Raw genomic sequence first — 27336 nt, 5'->3', positions numbered from 1 at the left:
CGGCACAGCGCTGCGCCCCGTGGTGCGGGCAGCTGCCCCCGCGCTTAGCCAAAGGTACCCCAGGCCAGTCTGACTCAACTGATGACTATTCTATAATGCGTGAGAAAAATAGGATTTCTTTGATTAAAAAAAAGGAAAATAACAGAAGAATCAAACCCCGAACCAAGAAGCCGATCCCCCCGAGGAGGAGGAGGAGGCTGGCTGTCCATCAGGGCCCCCCCAACCAGCCCCAAATCGCCCCAGGAGCTTGCCTGCAGCACAGCACTGCCCTCCCCCTCCCCAAAACTACACATCCCAGTTTAGGTAAACAGCAGATTAAATGTAAAAACTTAAAACATTGACTTCAGAAAGTCCCTTGAATTTAATTATTTTTAGGCTACCTTTCATGTTACGTCCTGTAGCTAGACACACGTGAATAGAAAAAACAGTACAGTTAGTGTTAAAGGCAAACAGCGGAGACCCAGAGTGCTACCCCAGTGCTGCCTGCTCCTCCCGTCCCGACCCATCCCGTCCCGTCCCAGTCCCGTCCCGTCCCCCCTCCCTGCCCGCCGTCCCGGTCCCGGCCGGAAGCCCAGCCGCCGGGAAGGCGTGCTTGAGCCGAGAATTTTTTCTATGAATAAAATAAAACCAAAGCTTGTTAGGCAAAAATAAAACGAGTGTCCCCCCGAGTCCCACGAGCGCTCCGGTGCGGCGGGCGCAGCCGGGGAGGGCCTGCTGGGGAGCGGGCTGGGCTTTTCGGATTCCCGGCTGGCGAGGGGGCTGCCGGCCCACAGACAGCACTGGCGTGGAGCTGGAGGCCCCTTCTCCCCTGAGAGCCTCCCGTTCGTTAAGGGGGGACGTAGGGCGGCGGGGACCTGTATGGGGTCATGTTCTTCGGGCGGGAGCCTTTCCCCTCCATGGGTGCGGTGAAGGGGGGGGGAGGCTGGTAGGGCGGCGCGTTGGGGTCCTCGTCCCGCAGCGGCGTGTACTCCCCGATGGTGTCCTGGTTGAGCGGCGTGGTCTCCGGCATGCTCTGGTTGGGGTACTCCGGTGGGGGCAGTGGGGCTTTCTCCTCCTGGAGGATGAGGGGCATGCTGGAAGACGGTGGAGGCTTGGAGTCATCCAGCTCGTCGGCAAAGATGATGGGCACGCCTTTCTTTATGAAGGTGGCCTGGTCTTCAATGGTCAGCTTCCCTTTCCTCTTCTTGCGGTAGCAGATCATGGCGATGATGCCGGCCACGAGGAGGATGGCGGCCACCACCACGGCGGGGATGACTGTGTGCAGGTACACGTCATCCTCGCTGCTCTTCTCGGGGTCTTTGCCTGCTGCCACCGTCGGCGTCGCCTCCGAGATCACCTTGCCGTCCTTCGTCACGGGGATGAACTGGATGTGCCTGCAGCTGCCGGAGCCCACCACCGACACGTTCAGTGGCTTGAACTCGGGCTGCAAGACGTTGGAGAAAGCCGGGCTCGGCCCGCCGGAGTCATCCGCAATTTTTTTGCTCAAAGTCCGGATCTGCTCCCGGGGGCAGGGCTCCAGGGGCAGCGTGTTGTTCGTCCACTCCACTACAATGGAGCCTTTGGCGATGTCCTGCACCGTGATGGTACTGCTGTTCCTGTCGCCAAAGGCCAGAGCTAGCTTCTTCACCAGCATGATCTTCTTATTGATGTCGTTCACCACCGCGTTGTGGTCTCCTTCCAGCCTGGCCTTGAACTTCACCGGAGACTTGTCCCCATGCGGGCGTTTGTGGACGTGGATCTCGAAAGCATCCACAGCAAAAAGCCCGCCTTTGTCGGTCGCGTACATGAAGTACTCGTGCTTCCCGATGTGGTTGTGGTCCGGCATGCCGTACATCAGCTGGCTCGTGCTGTTGAACTGCACCCACGAGTTCTCCTCTATCATCTGCTGCTCCTTCAGCTTCAAAGTCAGCTGCAGTTTGTCAGTGGTGGTATCTTCCTTGTCGTAGAAGGTATCTGACGGGATTTTAACCTCGAAGTAGGTGCCCTCCCACGCGTCGACCCTGTCAATGTGGTTGGTCAGCTTGGGTGGCTCGTTTGGCTCCCAGGGCCGGGGGAGCCCGCTTGCCGTGGTGCGCAGACGGGTTGGTGGGGAGGCCGTTGTCAGCTTGGAGATGGGGGATCTGGTCGTGCTGGGAGGCTTCGTCGGACGGGGAGTTTTGGGTCTTCGAGTAGGCCTTCGCGTCGTCGCTGTGGAAGAATCCGTCGTGGATGGCGTGGCTGGCTTCAGAGTGGAGACTCTCGGTTTCTTGGTGGTCGTTGTGGGCGGTGTGATCACTGCTGTGGGCTCTACGTACCCAGGCATCGTGGGGCGAATCGGCACGGAGGCCGTGCCGGTGCCTTCTGCTACCCTGGTTGGCTGGATCGGCCCCAGAGTGGGCGTCTGGACGATGGGGCCCCTCGTTCTGATGGTGACCGTAGGCTTCCTCGGCAGCGGTATGGGCTCCCGGACGGGGGGTGCCGTCGTCTCTGTGGGAGGTGCAATGGCAGGCGACGTTGGCGTGGGGACGATCCTGGTTGGCGGTTCTTGTGCGGCAGTGGTGGGCGGCCCAATGGCAGTCAAAGGCGTAGGGGTGGCGTTGATCTGCCGCCGCATCCTCTTTGGGAGGTGAGGTTTCTTGTTAGCAATGTGCCAGCCAACAACGGGGTAGCCAAGGCGGGCAGACATGGTTCCTTCCTTAGCTGGAGCCTCCACCTTGCTGATGTTGGGGACACTGTTTTGGCTCAGAGAACATCCCAGTTTCCATGAGAGTAAGGCCCCATTTTCCACTACCTTCTTTGCATTCCCCGGTCCAGCCATGAAGGCTGACATGTCAAAGAGTCTGTTATTTACAACAGGAACCAACTTCATGTTATGAAGTTCCACTTCCGAGAAGCTTCTCATTCTGCTTAAGAGTTCAATCCTCTGCTTTGGTGTCATTTTTGTTAAGTCGGCATCCAGAATGACAGTCAGGATAGTGACTGGCTCTTCCGAGCCACACACAAACGGCGCTGCGTCACCCGTGTCCTGGGTGGCCACTCGCACCGACTGAGGCTCGTTGTGGTCTTCTTGGTGGACCTCAATGGAGAAGACATTTGTGGTCTGCGGCACATAGCTCCCGTTGGGGAAGGGCTGCAGCGTGGTCACCGAGATGTAGTGGACGCCCTTGTCCGTGTCAAGGGGCAGCCCTTCCAGGGAGCTGCTCTCTGCATTCCAGTGTAACCAAGAAGGCAAGGAGTCCTTCCCAGCTTCGGAGATCTACCAAATAAGAAAGAGAAGAAGGTGCTTTTAGAAATACAGAATTAGGACAGGTTCTAGCAGGAATAATGCTTTATTTAAAGGATTAAAGGAAAAAGTCTGAAGTGTAACAACTGGGGAAGACACATCCTGGCCAGAGCAGGGCTGCCTGTGTCTGCTTCTCCGCACGGTGGCAAGGATGAGCTCTGCAGGATGCACTGTCCCAAATGGTTTAAGGAGCCACAGGAGATCATCAGTCCAGCAAAGGTCCCTTGCCTGCAGGCACTGGCTCTCTAGCACTTGCTGTGCAACTACTAAGCACAAGTGGTTCATTTTCTCCAAGGGCAGGAGGGGAGTTTACATCACAGGGACGGCTACAAAGCCGAGGGTGAAGTTACATGATACCACAGAGCTGATCCACTAACTGCCCTCCTCCTGCTCCTTCTTCGTCTCCCATCCCTGCCGCCTCGCTGCTTTGCTCACCTGATCATGCTTTGCAAGCCCATTGCTCCAGCAGCTCAGCAGAACAGATGTTTTCTCTGTTAAATTCCAGCTTTGTCCCGCTGCCCCCAGCAGCCAGGCTGAGCTGGAGGGGCCAGAAGTTGGGCAGCTATGGCTCGGGGTCCCCTGCCTGGCTGGACCACACCAGCTCTCAACACGGAGCAGCAAATCCCGCGAGCTACACAGCTGCTTAAGGCACAGCCACCTCTCGTGCTGCCAGAGGAACGGCACGGTGAGGGCTGACGGAGGGGAGCAAACCCTACACCTGGTCCCCTCAGCACGGCGCTGCCATGGCCGGTGCGGGCAGGCGGGGACCCGGCACACGGCTGGAGCGCTGCTGGACGTCACGCAGGACGGCGCGCCAGCCTGGCTTTATACTCAGAGTTCCGTTAAAGCGAAGGATTTCGCTTCCATCTAACAACTTGCTTCTGCAGACTAGAAACGACGTGTGGCTTTGGCCCAGACTGCGGGCACCTCAGGACTCCGACATGCTATTCACCACCTCGTTTAGGTCAACAGCTACACTTTTTTTTTATACCACAGGGGCAATGTACACAACGATGGCATTTCCGTATGCTCCAGAGGAGGAGCGAGCCAGCAGTAACCTCACCAGCCACTGTCGCTTCTCAATTTATCTATTCGTAACTTCCTGAGCCCACCCTCCTCTTCCAACCTCGGATCCCCTTCCCAGCCAGCCCAGGTCCAAACCCATGCATCCCCTGGCCATTGTGCTCTTGTGCAAAAGACCCCGGTCCTCTCCAAAACATCACCAGCATGGCTGACACCCCACCAAGGCGCTCCCCTCCCTGCGCAGGGGAAAGCCACACATGTGGGAGCCCAGGGTGCTCCTGCGTCCCGCCCTGGGCTGTAGCAGAGGGTGGACACGAACCCCCCAGTCTCCCTGTTGCCAGCAACTGACGTCTGTCTGTCTGCACTACAGCCACTCGCTGATCACGAGGCACAGGGGAACCGCTCGGGCTGTGCAGTGGAAGGGGTGCCGCTGCCAGCTCGGCGGGCTGTGACATTTCTGGGGGCTGTACGAAGCCCAGGGCAAATAACTTGAGCTTCACAACCCACCCTGGGCTCGGAGGTGTTTGGAAAGTGTCTCCCCAGGAATTCACTGCCACCTCTCCCACCCCAGCACCCCACAGGCAGTGGGATCTCACACACTGCCTGCCCCAGCTGGGCCTTCCAGAGCTCACCATGAGGTATCTCCCCCCACACCCAGAGGAAACCGGACATTTTGAGGCCCACGGAGACACATTTAGCAGCCTGGTCAAGGCTCTGGGCTTGCTGCAATCCAGTGCAGAGCTGCACTCCAGCTCTCCTCCTGAAAGGGCGCTTTGGTTACTACTCTGCAATTCTGTAAAGCTCATACATATTTCATAGTTTATCCAAAGGCAAAGCTGGGTGAGGAGCCTCACAAGGAAATCTGCCTGGCAGGAGCATGCCTGCAGTCCGGCAGCGGGCACAGAGCTGGGGCTGGGCTCACCAGACCTGCCCAGCCGCAGGTCCTGCTGGGGAAAGCCCTGGGACGGACAGACAAGAGCAATGGCCGTGCAGCAGGGCTGGGCAGAGCACGAGTCCTGGGAATTTCTCCCACCCCACCGGCTGCAGGCAGGATTCAGGCAGCACATTTGGGCTCTCAGACTAGCCCCACGCTGTGGGTATTGGCACACCAAAGGCTCTGGATGCGCAGCTCTGTAAGGATAATATAGGACCCGAAAGTCTTCTGGTGAGAGCAGCATAAGAAAGCTTTTGTGCAAGAGCTGTAGAGGGTTTCAGCCACGACCACACAGGCAACACCCTCATTCCTCTCCTCTGCAAAGGACCAGCCCCACTTTCCGCCAGCCTGGACAAGCTGGAGAGCACATCATGAGACACATGCTGGGTACAGTTTATAGAGCACAGTTTAAAGCTGTTAGAGCAGCTTTGAGTTAACTCCTCAGCAGCAATATCCGAGAGCAGGAAATTAAGATTCCTGCTTACACCAGCTGGAGAAAGGCACCCCCCAGGCCCTATACCCCAATGTATCCCACCCAAACCAAGGTGCTGAGAGGTGAACGTCCTTCCACCCAGCCTCGCTGTTTACCCACGTGTCTGGCAGAAAACAGGGGGTTTTGGCAGGGCTGTAGCACATGCTCACCCTCCCACCGCAGCAAGAACAGGAGCTGCTTTTACCCTAGCCAGCCCAAAGGAATAGCAGCCCTTCACCTGAGACGGGCACAGGGAACAAAGGACCAAATTGTCCTTCCTTGGCATCGCTTCTCAAGAGAGAACAAAGGCAGGGTCTGCTCCTGCCCAGCCAGAAGGGCTGACATGCATTTGTGTTCCTTTAAAAAAAAAAAAAAAGTGTAATTTCATCACAGCCTCTAAAAACAGAGATGCCAGGACAGTACTCAGTGCGATCCAGCATTTACATTAGCAGGAGCTGGATGGTGCTGCTCTTTATCCCCTTATGCCAAAATTAGCCGCTGACCTGCCCAGCGGGGAGGAGGAAGGGCACGGCTGGGCATACGTTAGGAACAGAAACATAAGGAGCCAGGATAAAGCCGCAGCGTTATTGAGGCTTACACAATCAAAAAGAATAAAAACTTTAATAGCGAGTGGTTCAACGCACACCGAATGTGTAATTTCAGGCTACTTTTGGAACAAACCTTCCCCTTCGGTGTGCTCTGCAAAAGCCCTTAATTACAGGATTGCACACTCCGTACGGAGCTTTCCCGCAAGCCGGGGTTTTCTGCTGCTCCCTCCTCCCCGAGCACGGTGCGTGACTTGAGGAGATGTACCACAAGCGTTACCTTTAATCTCACGTCACAAGGTGATTCTCTCTTCGATTGTCTCTCCTCCTGCGTTTGACAGACAAACTCACTTAGGAAAGGCGGCCAACCCCACGTGCAAAAAGGACAGCGAGGGAGGCACAGGCCAGCTTGGGTATTTCTACTTGGAAAACCATTTTTAACCTACAGTTTACATGTAAGCTCACGTTCCTAAAGGCCCACGCTAGAAAATGAAACTGCTGCTAGACAGGTTCACACCAAAAACTCAGCTCTCCTGAAAAACAGAAACAGGCCAGGCAATCACCTACTGGGACAACTTGTTCTAGCAGGGATGCGATGGCTGCAAAACATTTATAAACCCACTTAAACTCGATTTAAAAGGAGCTGAGCTAGTTCAGCTGTATTCAACCTGTGAGAGATGTGGACTGTTCCTAAGGGTTCTGCAAGAGGTGATTTGGAAAATGAAATTTGTGTATTACGCCATGAAGATGCCTGTGCCTCCCCTGGGAAATCTTTAGGAAGGCAACAAGTCTTTAATGCCACAGCTCTGCTTTAAACACTGCCCTGGCAGCAAAAAGTCATACGTGGTTACATCACAAATGAAGAGCCCTGCAAGATTAGAGCAGATAATCAAAGCGGTTATCGGGCTGAATAAAAATACGGGTTCCTAAAGGAACTTTAACCAGCGGAGCCCTCGGCGGCGCAGGTCTGTCCCGGTCACGGTCGCTGCTGTGTTCATGGTGGCGTGAAGCCGGGATCGAGGAACCCTGGACTCTGTTCTTGTTTCCTTCAGATACTGCTTTGAATCGTATTTGTTAAGGCTACGCATAGTTAATGATTCGGGATCTCTAGTTTTCATGTAAAGTTTCCTTGTTTTATATGTACGCAATAACTATTAGCCTGAAGCCCTGCCGTTTCCCTCAAGGGGTCTGGTTTTCAAAATAACTCTTCCGTTGCTCAAGAAAAAAAAAAAAGGCTGCCTTTGTTTTCCCATTATTTGAGATAATTGTAAATGAATACTTATCGGGTAAAGATTACACAAGCCTGGCAGCGTACTGAAGACCATTAAAAAATTAGCCGTGTTCACGATTTTAAATACACAGAGTGGTCTGGCTGGCTTTGAAGACCTTGTTCACAAAGTCCTTTCAGAGATACATGGCCTGTTATTTTTAGGCCAGCCAAGAGCAGTCAGCTCATGAAAGAAGATAGCTCGGTTTGATTTGTGGTTTTTTTTTTTTTTTTTTTTTTTTAAACTTAGATCTTAAAGCCCTGTAGCCAACAAGACAAAGATAAGCAAATGGAGCAGTGAGCAAAACTGCTGCCTCCGAGGGAATTCAGGCAAAAACCGCATTCTTGCCTACAAGAGTGCCCTCTAATCCTCCTAGTATTTAGTCCTCCTCCTCCCCATGAATCCTCCAAAAAGGAGACAAGTACTGTAGGATCCTGCCACAGGTCACCCTCCCTTTGGCACAGCACTATGAAATCCTGGAGGTATCCCATGGGATCTCACCAGCTACGCTGCCAGACCTTCCTGTGGGCAGAGGCACTCACCAGGGACTCAGCTCCTTCTTGTGCCCCTTCACATCAGTCCTAAAAAAATTCCCCGATTGCTTTCAGGCAGGGGGTGAGAGTAGATCCTCCTGCAGCTCTGCCAGATCTCCCACCACCCCCTTCTCACATCCAGCTGTTGCTGAGAGACCGACCCCGTGCCAGGGATTTCATTTGGAGTGTAATTACTGATGACAATTTACTGTACCACAGGAGAAATGATTCAAATGCAAATATAGCTGCAGAGAAAGAGTCAAACCTAAGCTGTTTGCCTAAGCCCAAACTTCATCTTAATCCCCTGCTAATGCAGCAGCACCGGGCGGTTTCGGCAGCAGAAGCAACAGGCGGTCTCAGCCCCAAACCAGATACGTAGGCAGGCAGATTTTGGGCTGCTTCGTCCCGCACGGACCAGAGACATCGGTTTCAAACACGGCCCGTGGTTCCAGCAGCACTGGGGTGCGTGTGAAACCGATTCGTGGTGCTGGCACAGTTGACCTGGAGCCGAAAGAAATGATGAGAACATGGGGTCTGTAGGCTCCGAGTCAGAGGATGGAGTCTTCTTTTGGGAGGTGGGTTCTGCCTGTGGGTCCAACGGGTGCGTCCCTCTTCACCAACACAAAGATGGCTCAGGGCAGGAGCTGGACAATCCTCAGACCGCAACAGCTACGAGGCTTGGGCTCCAAGGAGCAGCCCTGACAAGGAGGTTTGTCTGTATGCAACCAGGTGACAATGCAAGAAGGAGCCTCCAATCTTATATCCCCCTTTCTTTCCTTAAATACATAAGCACTGCAGTCTAGGACATCAGGCAGGTCTTGCCTAGAAACACAAGGCCCAGGAAGCAGTGGTGAAAGGAAGATGGGCACCTCTCGGAGCCTTCTGCTCGCCGGACACAGCAACAGTGCCACTGCACGATGGGAAAGCTCAGTTTGAGGAAAGGAAAGTTGCATTTACTTGGCGCAGAGAGGAACTGCAGCACATGCTCTTCCATGCAGAGGGGACTGTGGTACCTGCCAGAGCTTTTGGGTATCCTCAGCCAGAGCTTTTGGGTATCCTCAGCAGACGGCGCTCTTCTGAGCTGCTGCAGGCCTCGGACCAAAGGAGCAGGAACTCACAGACAAAACCAAGCTGCTCCAGGACATTTCATGCAGCTGCATCTGCCCCTGAAAGTCTAAAAACAGCCCAGAGGCTTCACAGTGGTGCTCAGAAGTACGTCAGCCTCAGTGACCCGAGCCTTCATTACCAGCAGGAGCTCACCACCTCTGTTCAGAGATGGAAAGCTATATGGGAACAGCCGGTAATTGGTGCTTCCTTTGAGCACAGAGTACGTCAGGACGGTTAAACTAACTCTGCTTTTCAGCCGGACCCCGCGAAAGCCCTGCAAAGCTCTTCTTGCACGTCTCCGTGCACCAAAGTGACTGCCTTTGAGAAAAAAGTAAAATCAAACCTTTCAGCTCAGAAAGCCGAGCTAAGGGAGAGCAAGGCTGCAGAGGCTCTATCACAAGGTCCTGGCTCTCGACTTCAAACTCCAGTCCCTGAAGGACCGGGCAGCAAAGCTACTTGAAGTGGCTGCTATACTTTTACACGCTCGTGCAAATCCGAACGAGAGGTTTATGTGTCTGCTGCTAATCTGCATTTCCCAGCCATCGAGCGGGCAAGAGAAGCCTCATGCACAGAAAGCAAACCCCCCCGCTCTCCTCCTTTGCGGCTGCATGCAGCGGGCTGTGCTGCGCGGCCGCAGCCCGCCCGAAGAGCCGTGCTTTGTCTCACCAACTTCTTTACCATCAGTGAAATGGCTTCGCGATGGCGCAGGATGAGCGGTTACGCCCAAGCTCATGCCACCCTCGCATACTCCTGCCATGACGGCTTCTTTTCCAGATGCGCCTCTGTGTTGGCTATAAGGACACTATTCAGCGTCCCACTCTGCCTGAGCAAGGGAACACAACAGCTGTTTCACTGGGAGGTCACTAGAAAACATTGAGTGTCCCAAGAAATCCTCCTTTCATCAGTTCATGCAAGCAGCTTGGAAGGATTTGTTTAGCCTTATTGTTGGAGAGGGAAGGCGCAGCCCGCCCGCGCCAGGGCTGGGGTCAGCACCGGCTGCCCACACCCCGCTTTCTCCCTTGTTCGACGAGTGAGCGCGGGGCAGGAAAAGCCTCAAACAGCTTAAAAAAAAAAAAGTTCAGTTGGGTTCTTCTTTCAGCACGACTTTTTATAAGTGAAAGGCCAAAGGGAAGCAAAAATACCACACGGCAGGGATGCCAAGTGCTGGGGGTTTAGTGCTAACCAGCCCCAGCAATTTATTCCTGCCATCAGCAGATTGCTGGAAAGCTGGCATTCAAGAGTGCAGCAAGGAAAGGCGAGCCAGATCCCGCAATCTCAGGTCGGCTCCTTTGTGGGATCCTCCTTACCGGCACATTCCTCAGTCTCCCCGGATGTTCAGGGCAACAACCCATAAGAGCAGGACAAAACAAGGAACTTCCCAGCCCTTCTGAAAAGCTAGTTTATAATTAGATTGAGTCACATTTTCCACTCCTCCAAATTCAGAGCTTGTTACTAAGCGTGCACGGAGAATGCCAAATTCCCCGAGACTCGGTCTGGGTGCAGGAAAAAAGATAAGCTGCCCCCTCGGCCCTCAGCAGAAATCTTATCAGCTCATCTTATCGCTAAGATTGCAGCGTGGCAGCTCAGCAAAGCCCTGCCCAAGAAGTCCTTTGCCTGGACCTGTTCCAGGCATTGCCACTTCTCCCAGCACCCTCCCCTGTAAACAGCTGCTGTTGCTGCACCTTCTGGTGAGCTGAAAGCCCAAGAAAACTGGGAACCCCAAGGGATGAGAGGAAGCTCAAACACTTCTACACAGAGAGCTTTTTAAGACCCCCAGCTTGATGACGCAGCCTTGCGACACTTGCTCGACTTCCTCCTTTGAGAAATGCCACTTCAGTAAAATTCACGTTGAGTTAAAACTCTTTGAAATAAGGATTGTTGCAAAAGAAAAAATAAAAATTAAAATAAAAATCAGTATTTTGTGTTTCTGCTCCCTGAAGTTGAGCATGTCCTGGCACTGCTGGCCAGTTGCCAAACGTCCAGCCCTTTGCTCCGGGGACAGCGCAGGGCGAGACGTGCAGCACAGCCCTGACAGCAGGTACTCCAAGTCAGGACTCCTGCAACCTGATCTCCACGGATCCTGTTTATAAAACAAGGGCTCTGAAGTCTGATGAGGGTAAAGTTGTTTCATAAAAGCCACTTCAACAGGTGGTAAATAGGACATTGGAAAATCAGGCTCCTGCTTAGAAAGCTGGACTCCTTTTTGCCCAGATTGATGCCCAACACTCCACTAAGCCCACAAACCCTCCGCAGAGCTGCACTGTGTAGACCAGCTACGTGAGTTCAGTTGTTCGAATCACTCTGCCACCAGCTACGTTTGCATACAGCGACAGCTTCTTGGGGCCCCCGCTACGTGTTTTATCTGTCTTCCCAACAAAGCCCTGGTGAGACCGTGCATTTGTGAATTAAAAAAAAAAAAAAAAAAAAAAAAATCAGGAGCCAAGACACTGCCAAGAAGAGGAAGACTTAGCTGTGCTCACCTGAAAGCTTCTCCTTAGCATTGGCTAACGAACCTGAGCAGCAGTTCTGCTCCATGGGATCCATCCCATACCTAACGCTCCAAGGACAAAGGCAGGTTGGCAGCTTTACATATCTTCCAGGAAGATGCAGCAAATCTCCTGCTCAAGCAGGGATGTGCCTTGGGAGGTAGCGCACACCAGGAGTTTCTCTCCTTCCAGCACACTTTATAGAGCCACCTTATACAAAAGCCATTAAATTGCGTGCCTTTACATACTGTCGGCACATGCATTGAGGATATCAGACTGTGCAAGGGCTCAGATACCTTGTGGGTACACTGGTACTGGAGGGAGCTGTATGTATCTGCATCCCAAGGGAAAGGAGCAGGTATCAGCACAGCAACACCAGTTAGTGACTGTATTTAATACTGGGATCAGAGCGCAGTGCCTGGTGGTTCTGGAGAGGCGTTTGCAGCCCAGGTGTCTCCTGTTCACTGCACCCAGCCTAGAGAAACGCCGCCGCAGCCTCCCCCTACGGCTCAGAGTCAGAAAGCCCTTCTCGCAGGCTTGGGGATGCCAGATGTTTTCTACAGCAGGTTCTGCCCCAAGTCACGTCAGCGTCCTGCGTGCGGGATGGAGGTAATCGCCACGTAAATGCCCATCTTTGTGTGGTTTTTCTTTCGTGGACAAGCCCAGTGTCAGCTTTCCCAATCTGCAGCAGGGCATCATTGCCGGTGGGACGAGCAGAGAGCCACTGCAACAGCCACCGTCCTGAATGCTGACAGAGGTGCCATCGGTGTTAGTGCCACTGTCCTCACCTTGACTATTTGTGTTGTCACCTGGACAGCAATGGGAGGCTTAGCTTTTCATACAAGAAAAATGGGATAATCCTAAGAGACGAGACTAGCAGACCTCATGGAGCCCAAGATCAGCAGTGCAAAATCAACGACCCCGCACCTCAGGTAACATCCTCTTCTGGGACCTCAACAGCTGGAAACAGAAAAACTACAGATCTGGATGTTTCAGCTGATGGCAAGATGTCTGACGCAAGGCAAGGCAGACATGGAAAAGCAAACAATTGTAGGATATATCAAACAAGGTTATTTATAGAAGAGAAAAGGAAGTTTTGATGCCTTTATAGGAGGCTTTGGTAAAATTTCATCTAGAGTATTTTGTGTATCTATGGTCATGCAAACATAAGAAAAATAAACTCAGGGTGGAAGAAGTGCAGAAGACAGCTGCAAAGATGAGGAGAGGAAAAGAAAGCTTATTTTGTGAAAAAGTCTAAAGCGGTTGGCTTGCTTAACCTAATAAAATCAAGACAGGGGAATATGCCTGTCACTTATAAATACATAAAGGAAGTAAATATTATGAAGGTAGAACTGATTTAAGCTAAAGGGCAGCACATATAAATATTTCTAGCCATCTCTAAATTTAGGCTAGAAGCTGCATTTTTGATCAGAGCAGTCAAATTCTGGAGCAGCTTCAAATAGAAGTAGCAGGAACGGGAAATCCACCTGGTCTTCGGCCCGAGCAGGATCTGTTCTTCAACAACAGGACACAGCTGAGAGGTAACAGGTCAGACCACGCAGTCCTTGATGGAAATGAGTAAGGAGATCATCAGGCCAACAATCACTGATTCTGGTGAGGGTACCAGCACCCATGTCCTTAGTCATCCTGCTCCCAGCCAGCATCTGCCAAGAGCCAGTGGGAACCTGCACACCTTCACGCTACCCGTCTGCACGGCAAGCGGTTCGTACGATACGTGGAGATCGGATGTTTTAACTGAACTCTTGCAAGAACGCCAAGGTTTTGGCGTCAAACAAGGCAGCAGGAAGAGCTGCAAGGTGCTGTTAACCCTTTTGGGAAGGTGCAGCAAAGAATTTTCATTTCCCAGACACCTGCAGACACCAGGAGAGCAATCTTGTAGCAAGAAGCCTTGCTGTAGCCAGGAAGCTACAGGGCAGCATCTGCACTGAACTGCCACCAGTTTCAACACCTCAAATACCTTCAACCTGCAGACTTGTTAATACCTGACCAAGGCACCAGTGAAGGGGGTTTCTAATCGCCAGCCATGAGATACAACAGCCACAAAGCCCTTGGTGGCAGCTGGTTCTGAGCAACACAGAAACGAGACTCTGAAATTAAGACACAAGGTAGGGTTTTGGGTTTTTTTTAACTTCTTTTCTGCGTGTCCACCTTTGCAGCTTGAACGTGTTAGAATGAACTTGCTTTTGTACTTAACTAAAATCTCACCTGTTCTTGAGCAGCTCGGGAGTGGCAGGGAAACGCCAGCGACGGCTCCCAGGAGCATGTACCTGATTACGCGCAGAGCGGAGCCCGCATATCCGTGCAGGAGCACATGCCCGCGAGGCACTCCTCCACCATGCTACAGATTCCTGGCGTTGTTTCCATCCCACAACCAAGTTTGCAGAGAAAAAATATTTTGTCTACAGCCGGCTGGAATCTGCTAACAAGCAGGGAGAGGATCTGAGAAGCAGCTTCAAGGCGATCCCCACCACAATACAAACAGAGCCTAGAAATAATCAGTGGGAATTATCTAGAAATGAAGCAATCGCACCTTCTTCAGGCTCCAAGACGGGAAGCTGCTGGGAGCTTGGGGACATCAGCTGTCAGTGCTTTTTAAAAAAATGAAATTATACCTAATTTCTTTGAAATGGAAGAGGACTGAGTATAGACAACCACATCTCATTGTAAACTCTGACCCATTGCTTCACCTCAAAGGGCACAGCCCTTTTTCTTTCTTATTAGGGTTTAAATACACCAGTTAGCAAGATCCAGAAATATTACGCTTTTACTGCTCTGGCTGAGAAACGCAAGGCAGCCTGAGAAAAAGATCAGGACATCTTGCCCTGAAACTTTCCAGTAAAACAAAAATGCACCCCAGCACCCAAAATTGCCTACGCAGTTCTCACTTGCCAGGAATCAAATCCCCATAGCAAAGGTCGTCAGTGCTCAGCAGCCAACGCGTGTTCTCTGCAAGGGAGACACGTTCCAGATACACCGGCCAAGGGAGGCTGCTAACAGTGCCCTGGAGCCTGCTGCACTTTTAAAATCAATTTCAAGGTGAACAGATGCAACGTGCACACGGATAAGCCCACGGACAAGCGTGAAAATCGCTCCCAGCGTTTGCTGAACTACACACAACTAGCAGCTGTCAGGTCCTGCTCCAGCCCTGTCCGTTTGTGTCTCCTCAGGCATCTGTTGGTGTTGGCAAGCACATCTCAACGCCAAAGTGGTCAGGGTATTATTTGAAGCTATCAGGTGGGGTGGAAATAATCTATCGAAGGATCTTCCTGCACCTACCGGAGCCATCAGACGATTTTTGTGCCAGGAAAAGGAGAAAGCGGAAGCTGCGGCGTTATACAAACACTGAAAATCATTCTTGCCATCAACGTCGCCATTAGACAGACCAGAACAAGCCATTTTGATGCAAAATCCCAAACCAAAGTTATCATTTCCATAACACGAGATCTTGGGCTCACCGTACCCATCAAGTCTCTTGCAGCCCAGTGCTACGTAGGTGCCCCGCGCTCGGAGAAGAGGCAGGGTGGTTAAAGCAGGACAGGCATCACCACCTCCCGTCCCAACCAGCCTCCTCGGCCGCAGAGGCCATTAAATGTCACAGCTTTTGCTCTGAAACCAGCTCGTCCCTTTCCCTGACTCCTCCAGCCAGGGACTCACCCACCACCTTCCTCCTCCCCATCCAACAGTCTGTCAATAACAGATGCATTCTTCAGATTTTCTGCCTACCACTGGCACGCCACGGTCCCGGCACCCTCGCTGGAGCCAGCGAGATCACGTATTTGGATTGAGATAATTGTGTGACAGTACACAGAGCTCGAACAAACTTGCCTTCGAGGAGAAGCTGCAATGTCAGGCTTTCTCCCGACTTGCTCTCCATCTCCCTCTGATCTTCTGAGACACACCAAAAGGTTGTCTTTTTATAAAGTTTTCTAAAAATGGATTTTTAAAACTATTTTTCAATTTTACTCTTTGGAAAAAAAAAATACCCCAAGATTGGAAGGTAATTCTGTTTTTTAAGAACAGAATTTTCTGAACTCTGCATGATCCAAGCAAGCAAACAAAGTTGAGAAGTTGTCTTCTCAGCACCCTCCCAGGAAAGGACCAGAGATGAGCAAGCCTGCAGTTTGGCACTGTCCCCACCCTCCTCCTGGCTACTCTGACACTTTTTGCCCTCAGGACAGATTCCAAAACTCAGATTTCAGGTGTCTGCAGTGCCAGTGGCATGGGGGTGAGGTGGATAAAGAGAAAGGCTCCCATCTTTCCCAAGAGGACTCCAGGATGAGGTCAGGAGGGACTGTGCCAAAGGCAGCCCTGAGCGTTGCTGACAGAACAAGGTCTATTTGTCCACAAATGTTTTGTTACCACAGCGAAGCAAACTCCCCAAGCCTCAGAGCAGCAGTCCCAGGGAATCTGTGGCTCTCCACATCCCAAAGAAACATCTCCTTAGGAACATGCCCATTGTTTCAGGGGCAGAGTACCTCAACAGTTTAAATATGGCCAACAAACCCGATCAGTCATCCCTGAGGAGAGAAGTCTCCTCTCCCTCTCTTCGTTATAGAAGAAAGGAACTTCGTGATGAGGTGAGGACTTTAATTTTATTTTTTTTTTTTTAAATTCTTCTCCTATAGTCCTACCTTAAGGACCACCCAGCCTGTCAGTGGGGTGACTAGCTCGGCTCCTGCAAGAATATAACTGAAAACGAGCCTCAGGGAATGGCATTTCTCACCTGGACAACTTCTCCATTGGAAGCAATTAAATCCGTGGGGATGGAGACTCTGAAGAAGCGTCCCACCACTGCAGAGCTGTCCGGTATGCCCACCACGGCTGGCACAGTCTCCCGGAGGTCCGAGAGCACAGAGTGCATGGAGGCCTCCAGCTGGTTTTCCCAGTCCCGAACCACTTCTGCTGGCTCGCTGGGCCAGTGGCAGTGAGCAGAGGCCGCCAGAAGCAGCACGGGGAGCCAAGTCCTCCCCAGGAAAGGGGGCTGCAGTAGGCATCCAACAGTCATTCTTCCTGGCGGCCTCGGCGACAGTGCTGCAGCGGGAAAGGGGACCACAGGGAGTCTGCAGGCACCACAGCGTCGGCAGGGGATCCGCCAGTCCTTCACTGCAGCCTCATCCTAGGAGTCCTGGGAACCTGGTTAAACAAAGGGAACCCAATCAGCACATTAATTGCCAGAGCCAGCCAGCTAACACACACCTCCCTCCTTGCAACGGACTGAGGGCTACCTGCCACCCTACCCTCTTCATTTCAGTTTTTTGATTTAACTGCAAGAGTTACCACTACCATCAAAGACAGCAAGAGCTTCTCAGTTCCTTTTCTGATGTACAGCATCTCTAGAGAAATAAGATCCTCCTGCTTTGCCACGACACCACTGTGGTTTTGCTGCTCTGGAGCCACAGCATCCTGAGATAGCCAAAAGGAGGAAGATGGCACCTGGGCAGTACAACCGAAGTCAAGAGAGTACTGTGGTCATAGGTGACCTTTCGAGGCAAGCTGGGGTTTCAAATGCCAGTTATGCTACACAAAGACCCCAAGAAACCTCTGGTGCTCCAAAGCTGCCATCTCGACAGCTTGATGCAAAACAGATGCTTCTGCTCCTCTGATCCATGAGCCAGGCCCTCTCTCTGTTCCAGCTTTTGGCATTAGCCAGTGTGTTTAGATTTCATTTTGGGTCAGCAACATGCACCTCAAAATCAGACTGGAGTAAGCTACGCACACACCGTGTCCCACGGTGCTGCCCGCTGTCCAGCTCCCTGCAGCTCGCACAGCTCACCCATCCCCATGCTCTGCCAAGAAACATCTCCAGCTCTCCCTCACGTTGCTGTCTTCCTCATTCATTTGCTTCCTCCCCATCCCCACCCTCCCTCTGGTCCCCTGGATCACAGCTCTCCTTTCTCTCCTCTCTTCCTCCGGTGCGTTATTTCCTCTGCTTCCCCAGCATCTCAGTTTGCAGCTAGTGCAGCTCTCTGTAACGGATTTGGGGTAACGAGCGGGGCAGTGGGTTATGGTGGACTGGTGGACAGACACACGGACCAAGCACACCCCACATGGGTGTTGCTCAGCCCTCCAGGACTGGGCTCCCTCAGGCCAGGCACTCGCCTGTCTTCAAGCACCTCCTTTTTGGGAAAGGGAAGGGAAATCCCATCACATCTTGCCCCTGCAGAGCTCCCGGGCCAGCAGCACCAGCCAGCCCACCATTCCGTGGCCAGGCAAGCACGTATGGCCCACCGCGGGCTTGTGAAAGGCAGCAGAGGGCCTGTCCACACAGGCGACCAAGCCCAAGGTCACCACAGCAGGCTCTAGGAATAACAGGAGATAAGATTTGGTTGCTCACCCTAAAACCTGCACTCTGGAGAAGCTGAGCGGTAGTGTGCAGGAACCTGCACACCATCACTCCTCCATGGGCCTTTGCGCTCACGCAGAGGGGCTGACACGTGCTGTCCTGAGGTAATGGACCCAGCCAGCACAGTCGCAGCCAGTGAAGAGGGCTGCGGGTAGCAGAAACCGTGAGCTGAAGACAACCTCTGGCTACAGCACCCATGAGGAGATACCTGATCTGACCGCTGTCAGTCGCAGAAAACCTGTCTCAAGTGAAAGGCGAAAGGAACAGCAGAGGCAGAACGACGTTGCTGGAGACCACAAGAGAGATGGGAGGATGGCTGATGTGAGACACCAGCGCCAGAAGAAAGCTCATTCCCCCACTGCTCTTGTCCTTCCGACCAGCGTGAACCAACTGGGACAGGAATATACCAGATGAGACAAGAGGAAAGCCAAGGCCAGGCTCTTCCCAAAGGCCACTGAGCATGTGGTGGTCTTCACCCAGAGTGAGGTGCCCGAGCTGCTCCTCCAGAGGTTATCATCAGGAAAGAGGAAACAGCTGGGCCGGCGAGGACAAGTCACACTTCCTACAGGGCTCCATCTCTCCTACCAGCTGCCTGCGTGGTCAGAGGACAAGTCTGACACACAGCGATTGATTTTGGATGAACGCAGAGCCACCTCAGCGAGACAACTACCACAGTAGATGTCCAGTGGAGACTATCCAACAGGCTGTGAATGAGCTACAGAGATGGAGCAGACATCTTCAAGAGGTCCTGAGGAAGCCACTGGTCATCACAGCAGGAAAATGGGGGACTCACATCCCTACACAGATGACTTCAATAAACAGAAAGAGGAACCACCTTCAGCTTCCATGGAGCCTAGTGTATGGACACTGCAGCAATGATGCCTTGTCCCATGAGCTACCTCTCCTGAAGCTTGCTTGTTGGAAAGTCCTGCTGTACCAGGGACTGGGAAGCAATCTGCGCAGCAAGTCCAGGCAGGATCAGAGACTCACTGGGTGCTGGAGAAGGAATGCAGCAGCAGAACCCAGCAGCCCCACGGCTGCTGCGGGGCCGAGATGCTATTGGCACAGAAACATGGCTGCCTCTCAGAGCTGGGCTGAGCCTCCACACCCGAGCAGAGGAGAACTGCCCCAGACAGACTGACACCCAGCGCACAACCGCACAGAGCTGTAAAGATGCCTGGAGAGGTTCGGCACCACGTCTCCAGGCCAGCTCCTGCCCCTGGCCTGCCATGGCTGCCACAGAGCTCGTGCATGAGCATGGTGGAGCTCTGCATTGCTCACCAAGCGACGTGATGTGGCCCGGGGTGTTTTTGTTGGATGGAGAGGAGTATTCGGGCAGAAAGGAGCTGGGTCTTGATATCTGCGGCGAGCAGGAGAGGAAGATGAAGTCATCTCCCATTTCAGAAACCATTATTGGAGCAGGCAACAAACACTGTCTGTCTGATACGTGCCCCTCAGCCATGCAACTCACACGCTGGCCGTGAAGATCTTGTGTGACGCTCACAGGTCACACAAACTCAGAATTTCATTTTAGGGGAAACTACAGAAGAACAGTCTCTGCATACGGAAGTGGAGCACATAGGAGCTATAGGAGGAATTCAGTAGCTGATAACAAATAAAAAAACAGAAGCACTGAGAACAAACTTGCACCACCAAAAAAAAATTTTTTAACAGAGCTCCACCTCACCAAACAATTGAGAGAAGCTGAAACAGTGCCAGGCTCTCACGCTGTGTGCTAAGCAGGAAAGGCAGGGTGGCACAGCTCTACAGATAGCTGGAACAAGGCATCGCCCCGCAGGGCTGAGGTCCACGTGGACTACTGCTTCAAGGCAGAATGGTTTTTGAGAGATGGGCCTCTGCCTGAACATCCTGCTCAGCAAGCCCACCAGCATCGCAGGTCTCCCTGCAGTTGCAGAACAGAGAAAACATTACTCGCAGTGAGGCTGGAACAAACACTGGGGACCTGTGTGGTGCCTCTGTCAAGCTGAAAAGCCCAAACCATTTCACATGGTACTACCACGGGCAAAACACGGACTGAATTGTTTGAGACATCATCCCAGTAGTACGTGGAAAAAGTCAGTGTTCTGGATCACCATCCACGACCAGTGAGTGGCACGGACCTGGAGCTCTCCAGGAGCAAAAAACCTCAACACTTCACACAAACCTAAAACAGGGCCAAAACCCAAACGCAGATGGCATTCTGCAGCGTCCGTCTGCTGATCTCTGGGAAGCATCGGGCCGTAGGGCCAACTGACTTAGACAGGACTTCCAAGTTATGAGGGAAGGCGAGACCATCCCAGCTCCTCTACATGGCACAGTGCTCCTTCTTCCAGCAGGGTCCATACTGCCCAGTTCCACAGAACAAGCACAAAGGTTCAGGTTAGTCCTGAATTTCAGGATGTTTCGTTCTGTCTGATCTTCTGAAAGAACCAACTTTCTCTTTATCCTCCTGCTTCTGTGAGAGGTCTTTTGGTCTCAACTTTGAGCCTCCAGAGCATTGGATGAAACATCAAAGTCAGCATCAACATCTGCTTCAGTCCTAGCGCTCAGTGCACGTGCCAACGTTGATGCCTGATCTCCAGTGCCAAAACCCCGTCCCAGAGACACGGAACCAGGCCTGCTTGGTGAAGTTATGTTGATACGATGCCGCGCTTGATATGATGCTGACTTGTCAAGACAGTGCTGGAGCGTGTTCTTCTCCATGCAGCTACAAGGCCCACCGGCACATTAAGGACATGCTCTGCCTTCATTATTCAGGAAAGCAGAACAGCGCAGACAGAAGATGAGAGGAAGGACTGAAAGGAAGGATGGAGAGCTGGACAAAGTAGCTACTCCCAGCCACGCATCTTTGCAGAGACCCTTCCTTCTGCCCACCGCAGAATCAGAAGAAGCGTGGCTGTCCTAGAAATCCCTCTTCCTCTGCGGCCAATTACACCACCACTTCAGCAAGAACCAGCGAAAGTGAAGTCTCCGTCCAGCTGCGTCTAATCCAATTGCTCGAGCGCACAATCACATCACTGGGCTGCGGTAATTAATCACTGCCAGCATATTAACGCCACTGAGCCCAGCACACAGAAAGCTCAGGTAACTGCCAAGCAATTCTCTACCCTAGATCAGAAGGCATTTAGGAGAGTCAGGAGGAATCCCACTTACCTGATTGCTTATTTAACAATATCCTCGTTAAAGGAAGCACTAAACGAGCGGCCTTTCTCTAAGGAAGCGAACTCAGACTCGGTTATAAAGGGTCAGTGTAACCTTCCAGAACTGAGCTATTGTCTCTGCAAAGATCTCTCGTGCGTGTTTCCACAGGAGGATCTCCAGGCAAGTTCCATCAGCTCCTGCGTGCCGGCATGTCGAGGCAGCGAGCAGGAGGAACGATGAAATCCAGCGTCACCGGCCAGGCAGACAAAGATGGCACTCTGCCGTATGCGCTCCCTGGTCCAAAACACGACAGCAGGCATCAACGGTGCCAGCCTGGCGGCGCGGTCCAGGCAGAGGCGGCAGGTGCCCCGGGCATGTCTGCGCTGAAGGAGTCAGGAGGGGGGTGGGAGGGAGAAACAGCTCGGAGGCAGCACGTCTGGGCAGAGCAGCCCATCGCCGAGTTTATGAACAGATACAGTCTACGAGACTAAGAGCACGTCGCTCTGCAAGCTTGACACATTATATGCACAAAGAACACTCCGAAGCGTGAAATTTAGGAAACAGTAAGAGTTTCCACATTGCCCAGCTCCGGATGTATCCTGAAACAAAGGCAGCACCCTTCCAACAGTCAACGTCATAAGCTGGGGGAACATGCTGCAAAATGACTCCGGGGGTTATCTCCAACCTCGAGGCTTCAGCCATGTACGTTTGAAGAAGATGACCCAGGCTCCAGACTCTGCTGTGCTGGGGATGAGTTGTGGAAAGGGATGTCCAGGAGGGCAATGGCACGGAGCTGCTGCAAGGGACCAAGTGAGGGGAAGGATGCATGACTGGCCGTAGCTCCCTGCTTGGTTGTGCTTGGAGCGACGGGTCCTGTCCCGCACAGTGCTAACCAGGCTTCTGCAGGGATGGCAGCTTCACACCAACACTGGATGTCTCTTTAAAAGGCAAGTTCATTCACAAGTTTTTGGCTTAACACTGCAATCACAGCTGCCTGCTTATAGCCATGCGTGCATCAAAACCAAAGTAGCAGGCAGCTCGGCATCAGAGGTGGGACCACAAGAGAAAGCTGCCTTCACGGAGAGCCCCACATCAGCGCTCCTGAAGCCCCGGGAGCCCCTTCCACCCTCTGCCCCCTGCAGCCAGTTGAGCAGCTCGCCATCATTAGTTGGTCACCCCAGATGCCATCAGCCCAGGAGGTACAGACCAAGCTGCACTCTAATTCTCCCTCTAAACAGCATTTCAACACACTCTTCCACAGCTACACCCACCCTGTATTGTTGCCCAGCTCACCACCCAAGAAAACTGAAAGCTAGCTCAAAGGACATACAGAATGAAAATGAAGCTTTTTTCAGTCTTGTCCCTTCTTGTATTTCCGCACTTGTCATGTCTCCAGCACATCTGGAGTCAGTAACAGGAAACCCTGACACTGAAAAACAAACTAATGGAAAAAAAAAACAAAACAAAACAACAAACTCAATCCAGCAGCACTAAAAGTGTGTCCCAGGCAAGGAAACAAGCAGGGGAACTCACCTGCGAACTGCCTCTGACTTGCTGCTTCAAGTCACAAATGCCACAAGCAGCTTGGTGAAGCTCGCACGGGAAGTGGTCACGGCAATCGACACCTCGTAGCGGTTTTTATTCCGCCAGAGTAAGCACTGAGATATTTAACTTTCCTGTAGCTTAATGGAACACAGTAGAAAGGTTCCTCTTCCTTTTGCTTGAAAACCACAGTTCTGTGCTACCAAGAAGGGACGAAGCCTTCCCACAGCCCTCATTTGCATCTCATGTCTCCCCTTGGCCAAAAAAACCTGCTCGCAGCTCTCCCCAGCCTGGGACCAGACACCCCAACCGATGCCTCCGCTCTGACAGTGAAGTGCTGAGGGAGCGGCGATGGGAAGCTGGACCAGCTCAAGACACTGCACGGGTTTTGCACTCGTTATGTCATCTGACCTTCGCACTTCCTGCAAAGGCAGCTCCGAGATAGAGAGAAAAGATGCAAAAAACAGAATTTCCCTTTTTTTTCCCTCCCTGCATCACATCTACCTGTCCAGAAGCTGGGCCACCCAACTGCCCTTCCCAGCTGGGGACTTTGCTCCTGGGAAGACTTCTTGTCCTGGAACAGGGAAGCACCCCCGGCAGCCCCCCAGCCAGGGCCATTCCTGCAGAGGTATGTGCAAGGGCTACCTCAGAGGACATCAGAACCCTTCTGCCAGCTGGATGCAGAGTGTGTTTGTCTTTCCCTGCAGAGTACGTTTCCCTTGCAAGGTGCCACGATAAACCTCCTGGAGGCAAGTGCCTTCCCCAGCCTCTCGCAGCCCCAGGCAGGTAGGAGAGGATGACTATGGCACCCATGAGCACCTCTTGACTACACACTCGCACACTGATTTGATACCTTTTGCTAGAAGATCCCAGATGTCTCCCGGGATGTCTCCTCGCTTGCACGTGCTACTGGTCCTATGCCCTGGCCGGCCATTGCACCCAACCCGCGGCACTGACCGGCAGCGCAGATTTTGGCTGGGAGAGACTTCGGACTCTCTGATGAAAGTTTCAGCAACCACAATCAATTCCTTCCTCCCACCGTGTTATTCCCAGACAGCCAACTCAGATCATATCTCCAAGTGCATTCAGTTGAAAGGAAACTCCGATATTATCTTCCCAAGTATTCAGAAGGCCTCAGAGATCATTTTTTCCCTGTAATTACATATATCCCAGTCAGGTAGAACTGCCATTTTCTTGGCTGCTGGTAGCAAACTGGTGAATTAGGATATAAACATCCACCAACAAGCAAGGGACTCCAAATAATCACCAAGGACAACTTTGCTGGTGCCAGCCCACATGGTGAACGCCGGTTGCACCCTGCGAGCGAGCCCCGTCTTGAGGAGGGGCTGGCAGAGAAGGGAGATGGGGATCAAAGGTACAAAATGGATTCTTCTTGAAGGAAACTGGGGGAGAACAAAGCGGGATGCACTGAGGCAGGATGGCAATGGGGAACAGGAGCCCATGCTCTCCTCTGACATAAGGCCCAGGCACCAACCTAACCCAAACCAGGCTCAAGCCTCAACAAAATGACAGTTTCCTCCAAGACCCAATGGGGTTGTGAACACTAACGTTAAAACTTTGTGAGTTAGTAAAAAAGCAAAAAAAAAAAAGGTGGGATGGGACAATTTTATAGAAGGCAGAGTTACCAAGGCAGCGTTTCTGGCTCAAGCAGAGCTTTGTGACAGATAGCAGGATCCTGGGATGGCATTCAGGGAAATGATGACTCGCATTCCTCTCTAGGCATCTCCTCCCGGCTGTTATTGGAAAGGGCATATAGGCTAAATATACAGCTGGAGCAGGGCAGAGCAAGCGTCCGCCTGCCTAAGGGCGAGCACTTTGACGTGGCTTTGGCTTCACCGGGGTTTCCAGTGCATAGCCAGGCAGAGTGAGCCCCTCAAAACTCCACTTGTACCTCCCGGTTTTGTCTGGAAACAGAGTGAGAAAGCATGAAAATCCTGATATTTACTTCTGTGTTTAAGGGAATGTAAGTGAAAGCGAGTACTAAAATCCACAGGAAATTAAACTACAAAAGGTTACGAAAAAAATAAGAAAAAGATGGGGCTAAGAGCTCCTTCCATACAAATACTACGAAAATGCATATTTTGAAGACAAACACGACAGGCATATATATATATACATGCATATGAACGCTTTATCCATTTCCAAGATCTAGTAAAAACCAGAACTCGAGGCACCAAGACAAAATAGGTATTTTTGACTCTAGATTTTTCTTTTGTCAGGAAAACTTCCTTTCTTGCTGAATTTGCTTGAAGTTAATACTAAAGTGAAGACAACAGTGTTACAGAAAAGCATTTTAGCAGGAGCCATCCTGCGGGAGAGCCCGGGGCGAAGGAAACCCAGAAGCGCCAGGGCAGGCAGTGGAGAGGCAGCCGACAGAGACGAGACCAAAAGCATCACTCAAACATCAGAGCCATTTTAAATTGGACCACAAAAGAGTTTTCTCACTGGTCAGCATACACAAGACAGCAGAGCAGTTCCCATGACACCACACTTGGATTTGAGGGATGCTAATTGCTAGAAACATTGGAAACTGAAGATTTAGGATTTGAGATAAGTTCCCCAGCTCTCCACGGGCTCACCATGCCATAGCAGCTTGTGTTCACTGAAGTTTGATTTTGGAGTCTCTAGAAACTATTTACATGGGGGTCCCACTGGTTTACACATGAATTTGCAGGGACAAAGTTGAGGCTTATATAACTTTAAAACTAACATGGATTTCTGTACCAAAACACAGAAGTATACTCAAGTGTACTGAGATCAGCCCAGGCTGCCTCTGCCTTCCCCAGGTACGCTACGAGCCCAGACCGTGTCTCAGCCATCCCCATCTGTGAAGGGCACAAATGCTCATTTCTAAAAAAAGCAAAATAACCTTTGTCTAATAGAGCCCGATCGTGTATTCCTCAGGGGGCAGGTCGCTCCCCAGCTAGTGCCAAAGGACATGTGCAAGAGCAGCCGGTGTGACAGTCACCGCTGCGTCCCCTGGTATCACTCACCATCCACCAGCTGTTGCAAGCCTAATTCCACCAGCTAATGACTTTTGACACAAGCCACCCAGCTGGAAAGCAGGCTTCTATCGAAGGTGCTGCTTCAGAAACGGGCTTAAACCAAGGCATTGTCCCCAACAGGTGACCACAGTCTTTCCTCCGCTCCATCCTCCAAAGGGACAAAATCATCCGCAAGCTTCCAGCAGCACCTGAAATCTCAGCTGAAGCCCAGAAAAACACTTCCTCCCTAAGCTGCCCTGTTGTACTACGCTGTTCTCTTCAGATGTAGTCATGAGCACCGAAACCAATGAGGCTAAAAAGATTTGCATCTCTTGCTTGATGTCTTAATTGAATTAAAGGCTGAACAAAACTCCCTATTAGGCTTCAGAAAATCCACATGGAAGGGAAACGAAGAATATCCTAATCAGAGAGGAAGCTTCCACTGGACATTTTGTCTTATTAAGTACTTAAGAGTCCACACAAAAAGAGGAAGATCATAAGGAATAAACTCCCACGTCCAGCAAGGCAGGAAATCTTGCTTTGGCTTTCGGAGCCTATCACATGTTGCACGAGTCACACAGAGGAGAGGGGTGAGCTTTGGTGCGTCCTTACAGCCAAAGCTCTCCCACCTACCTTGCTGCTTTAATTTTAAAAATAAAAGAGGTATAAAGCTCTTTCTGTCAAATTAGCAAGCAGAAGCTATCGGAGGGGTGAAGGACAGACCGATGGGCAGGGCAGTCCTGCAAATTGCCTTCTTAGGAAACCTGATTGTACTTCCAAATCCTGTTCTGAAGGAAACCCTTTCGAGGCTCCAGGTCTGGCAGTGCTCCTGAGCATGGCCAGAGGGCTTGCGGCAGGACCCTTGCCCTTAGCTTGGCCACGCAACAGCAGAGCAGAGTACTTTTCTCACCACCAGAACTGCCCTACGCATCGAGAACATCATTCGGGCTTCCCTAGGACGCGCCAGCACGGCAGCCACCAGGCAAGCATTGGCTTCGGTAACGGTACTGATGCAGGCAGCGAAGCCCCGGAATACCCGAGAGCAGGCAGCATGGGCACATGTTCCTCTAGTGTGAGGAACAAACGGTCCAAGGGCTTCAGGACTAAATTCAAATCTGTAAAAAAGAAAATCTTGATGAGGTTTCATAATCAAGAGCAGCCTTAAAATGCTGTTTGGCTGGACTGCTTTATGCAGAGGCAGCCACATTCCACGGGTTTATAATCACCTTCTGGGTATTCCACAAAATTCCTCAGATAATGAAATATTCCAAGAAGGTCCTTGAAAGTGTTTAAGCACTGTAATCTCCTACAGGTCGATGCCACAGCACCAGGGCTTCGGCACCAAGCACAGGATGGCAAGGCGAGGCTCAGGATCTCTCCCCTACCTGCCAGGGACCTGACTGCCGGGAGCAAGATCTGCCGCTGCGGCCGAAGGGACGTACAGCACAAAATACTAAGCGGACACATCAAACAAGGCGAGCAACACTGACAAAAAGCCATTTTCAGCACTTCAGTTACATACGCGCCATCGTTTATATTCTTTGTGGCAGCGTAACTAAGGGCAGGCACATTCTGTTTAGAAACATCTCGCCGTTCCATCAGCTTTACCACCCCACCCTACGACTCCAAGCCAAGGCATTAAGATTTAACTTTA

General features: G+C 51.9%; 1 protein-coding gene across 1 annotated transcript; it reads right to left on the bottom strand.

The window, feature by feature from the left end:
* Positions 1–826: 826 nt before the first annotated feature.
* On the bottom strand, positions 827–16704 carry DAG1 (dystroglycan 1). The gene is made up of 2 exons (XM_009986542.2): positions 16375–16704; positions 827–3235 (listed from the first exon to the last, which is right to left on the bottom strand). The coding sequence occupies exons 1-2, from the start codon at positions 16654–16656 to the stop codon at positions 827–829; spliced, it is 2691 nt and encodes an 896-aa protein (XP_009984844.2). The 5' UTR covers positions 16657–16704.
* Between the last annotated feature and the right edge of the window lie 10632 nt (positions 16705–27336).

The sequence above is a fragment of the Tauraco erythrolophus genome, chromosome 12 (genome assembly GCF_009769465.1).
Source record: "Tauraco erythrolophus isolate bTauEry1 chromosome 12, bTauEry1.pri, whole genome shotgun sequence".
In the NCBI taxonomy this organism is placed as follows: Eukaryota; Metazoa; Chordata; class Aves; order Musophagiformes; family Musophagidae; genus Tauraco; species Tauraco erythrolophus.
The sequence above is the reverse complement of the archived record's forward strand: the minus strand, read 5'-3'. Positions and strand labels throughout refer to the sequence as shown.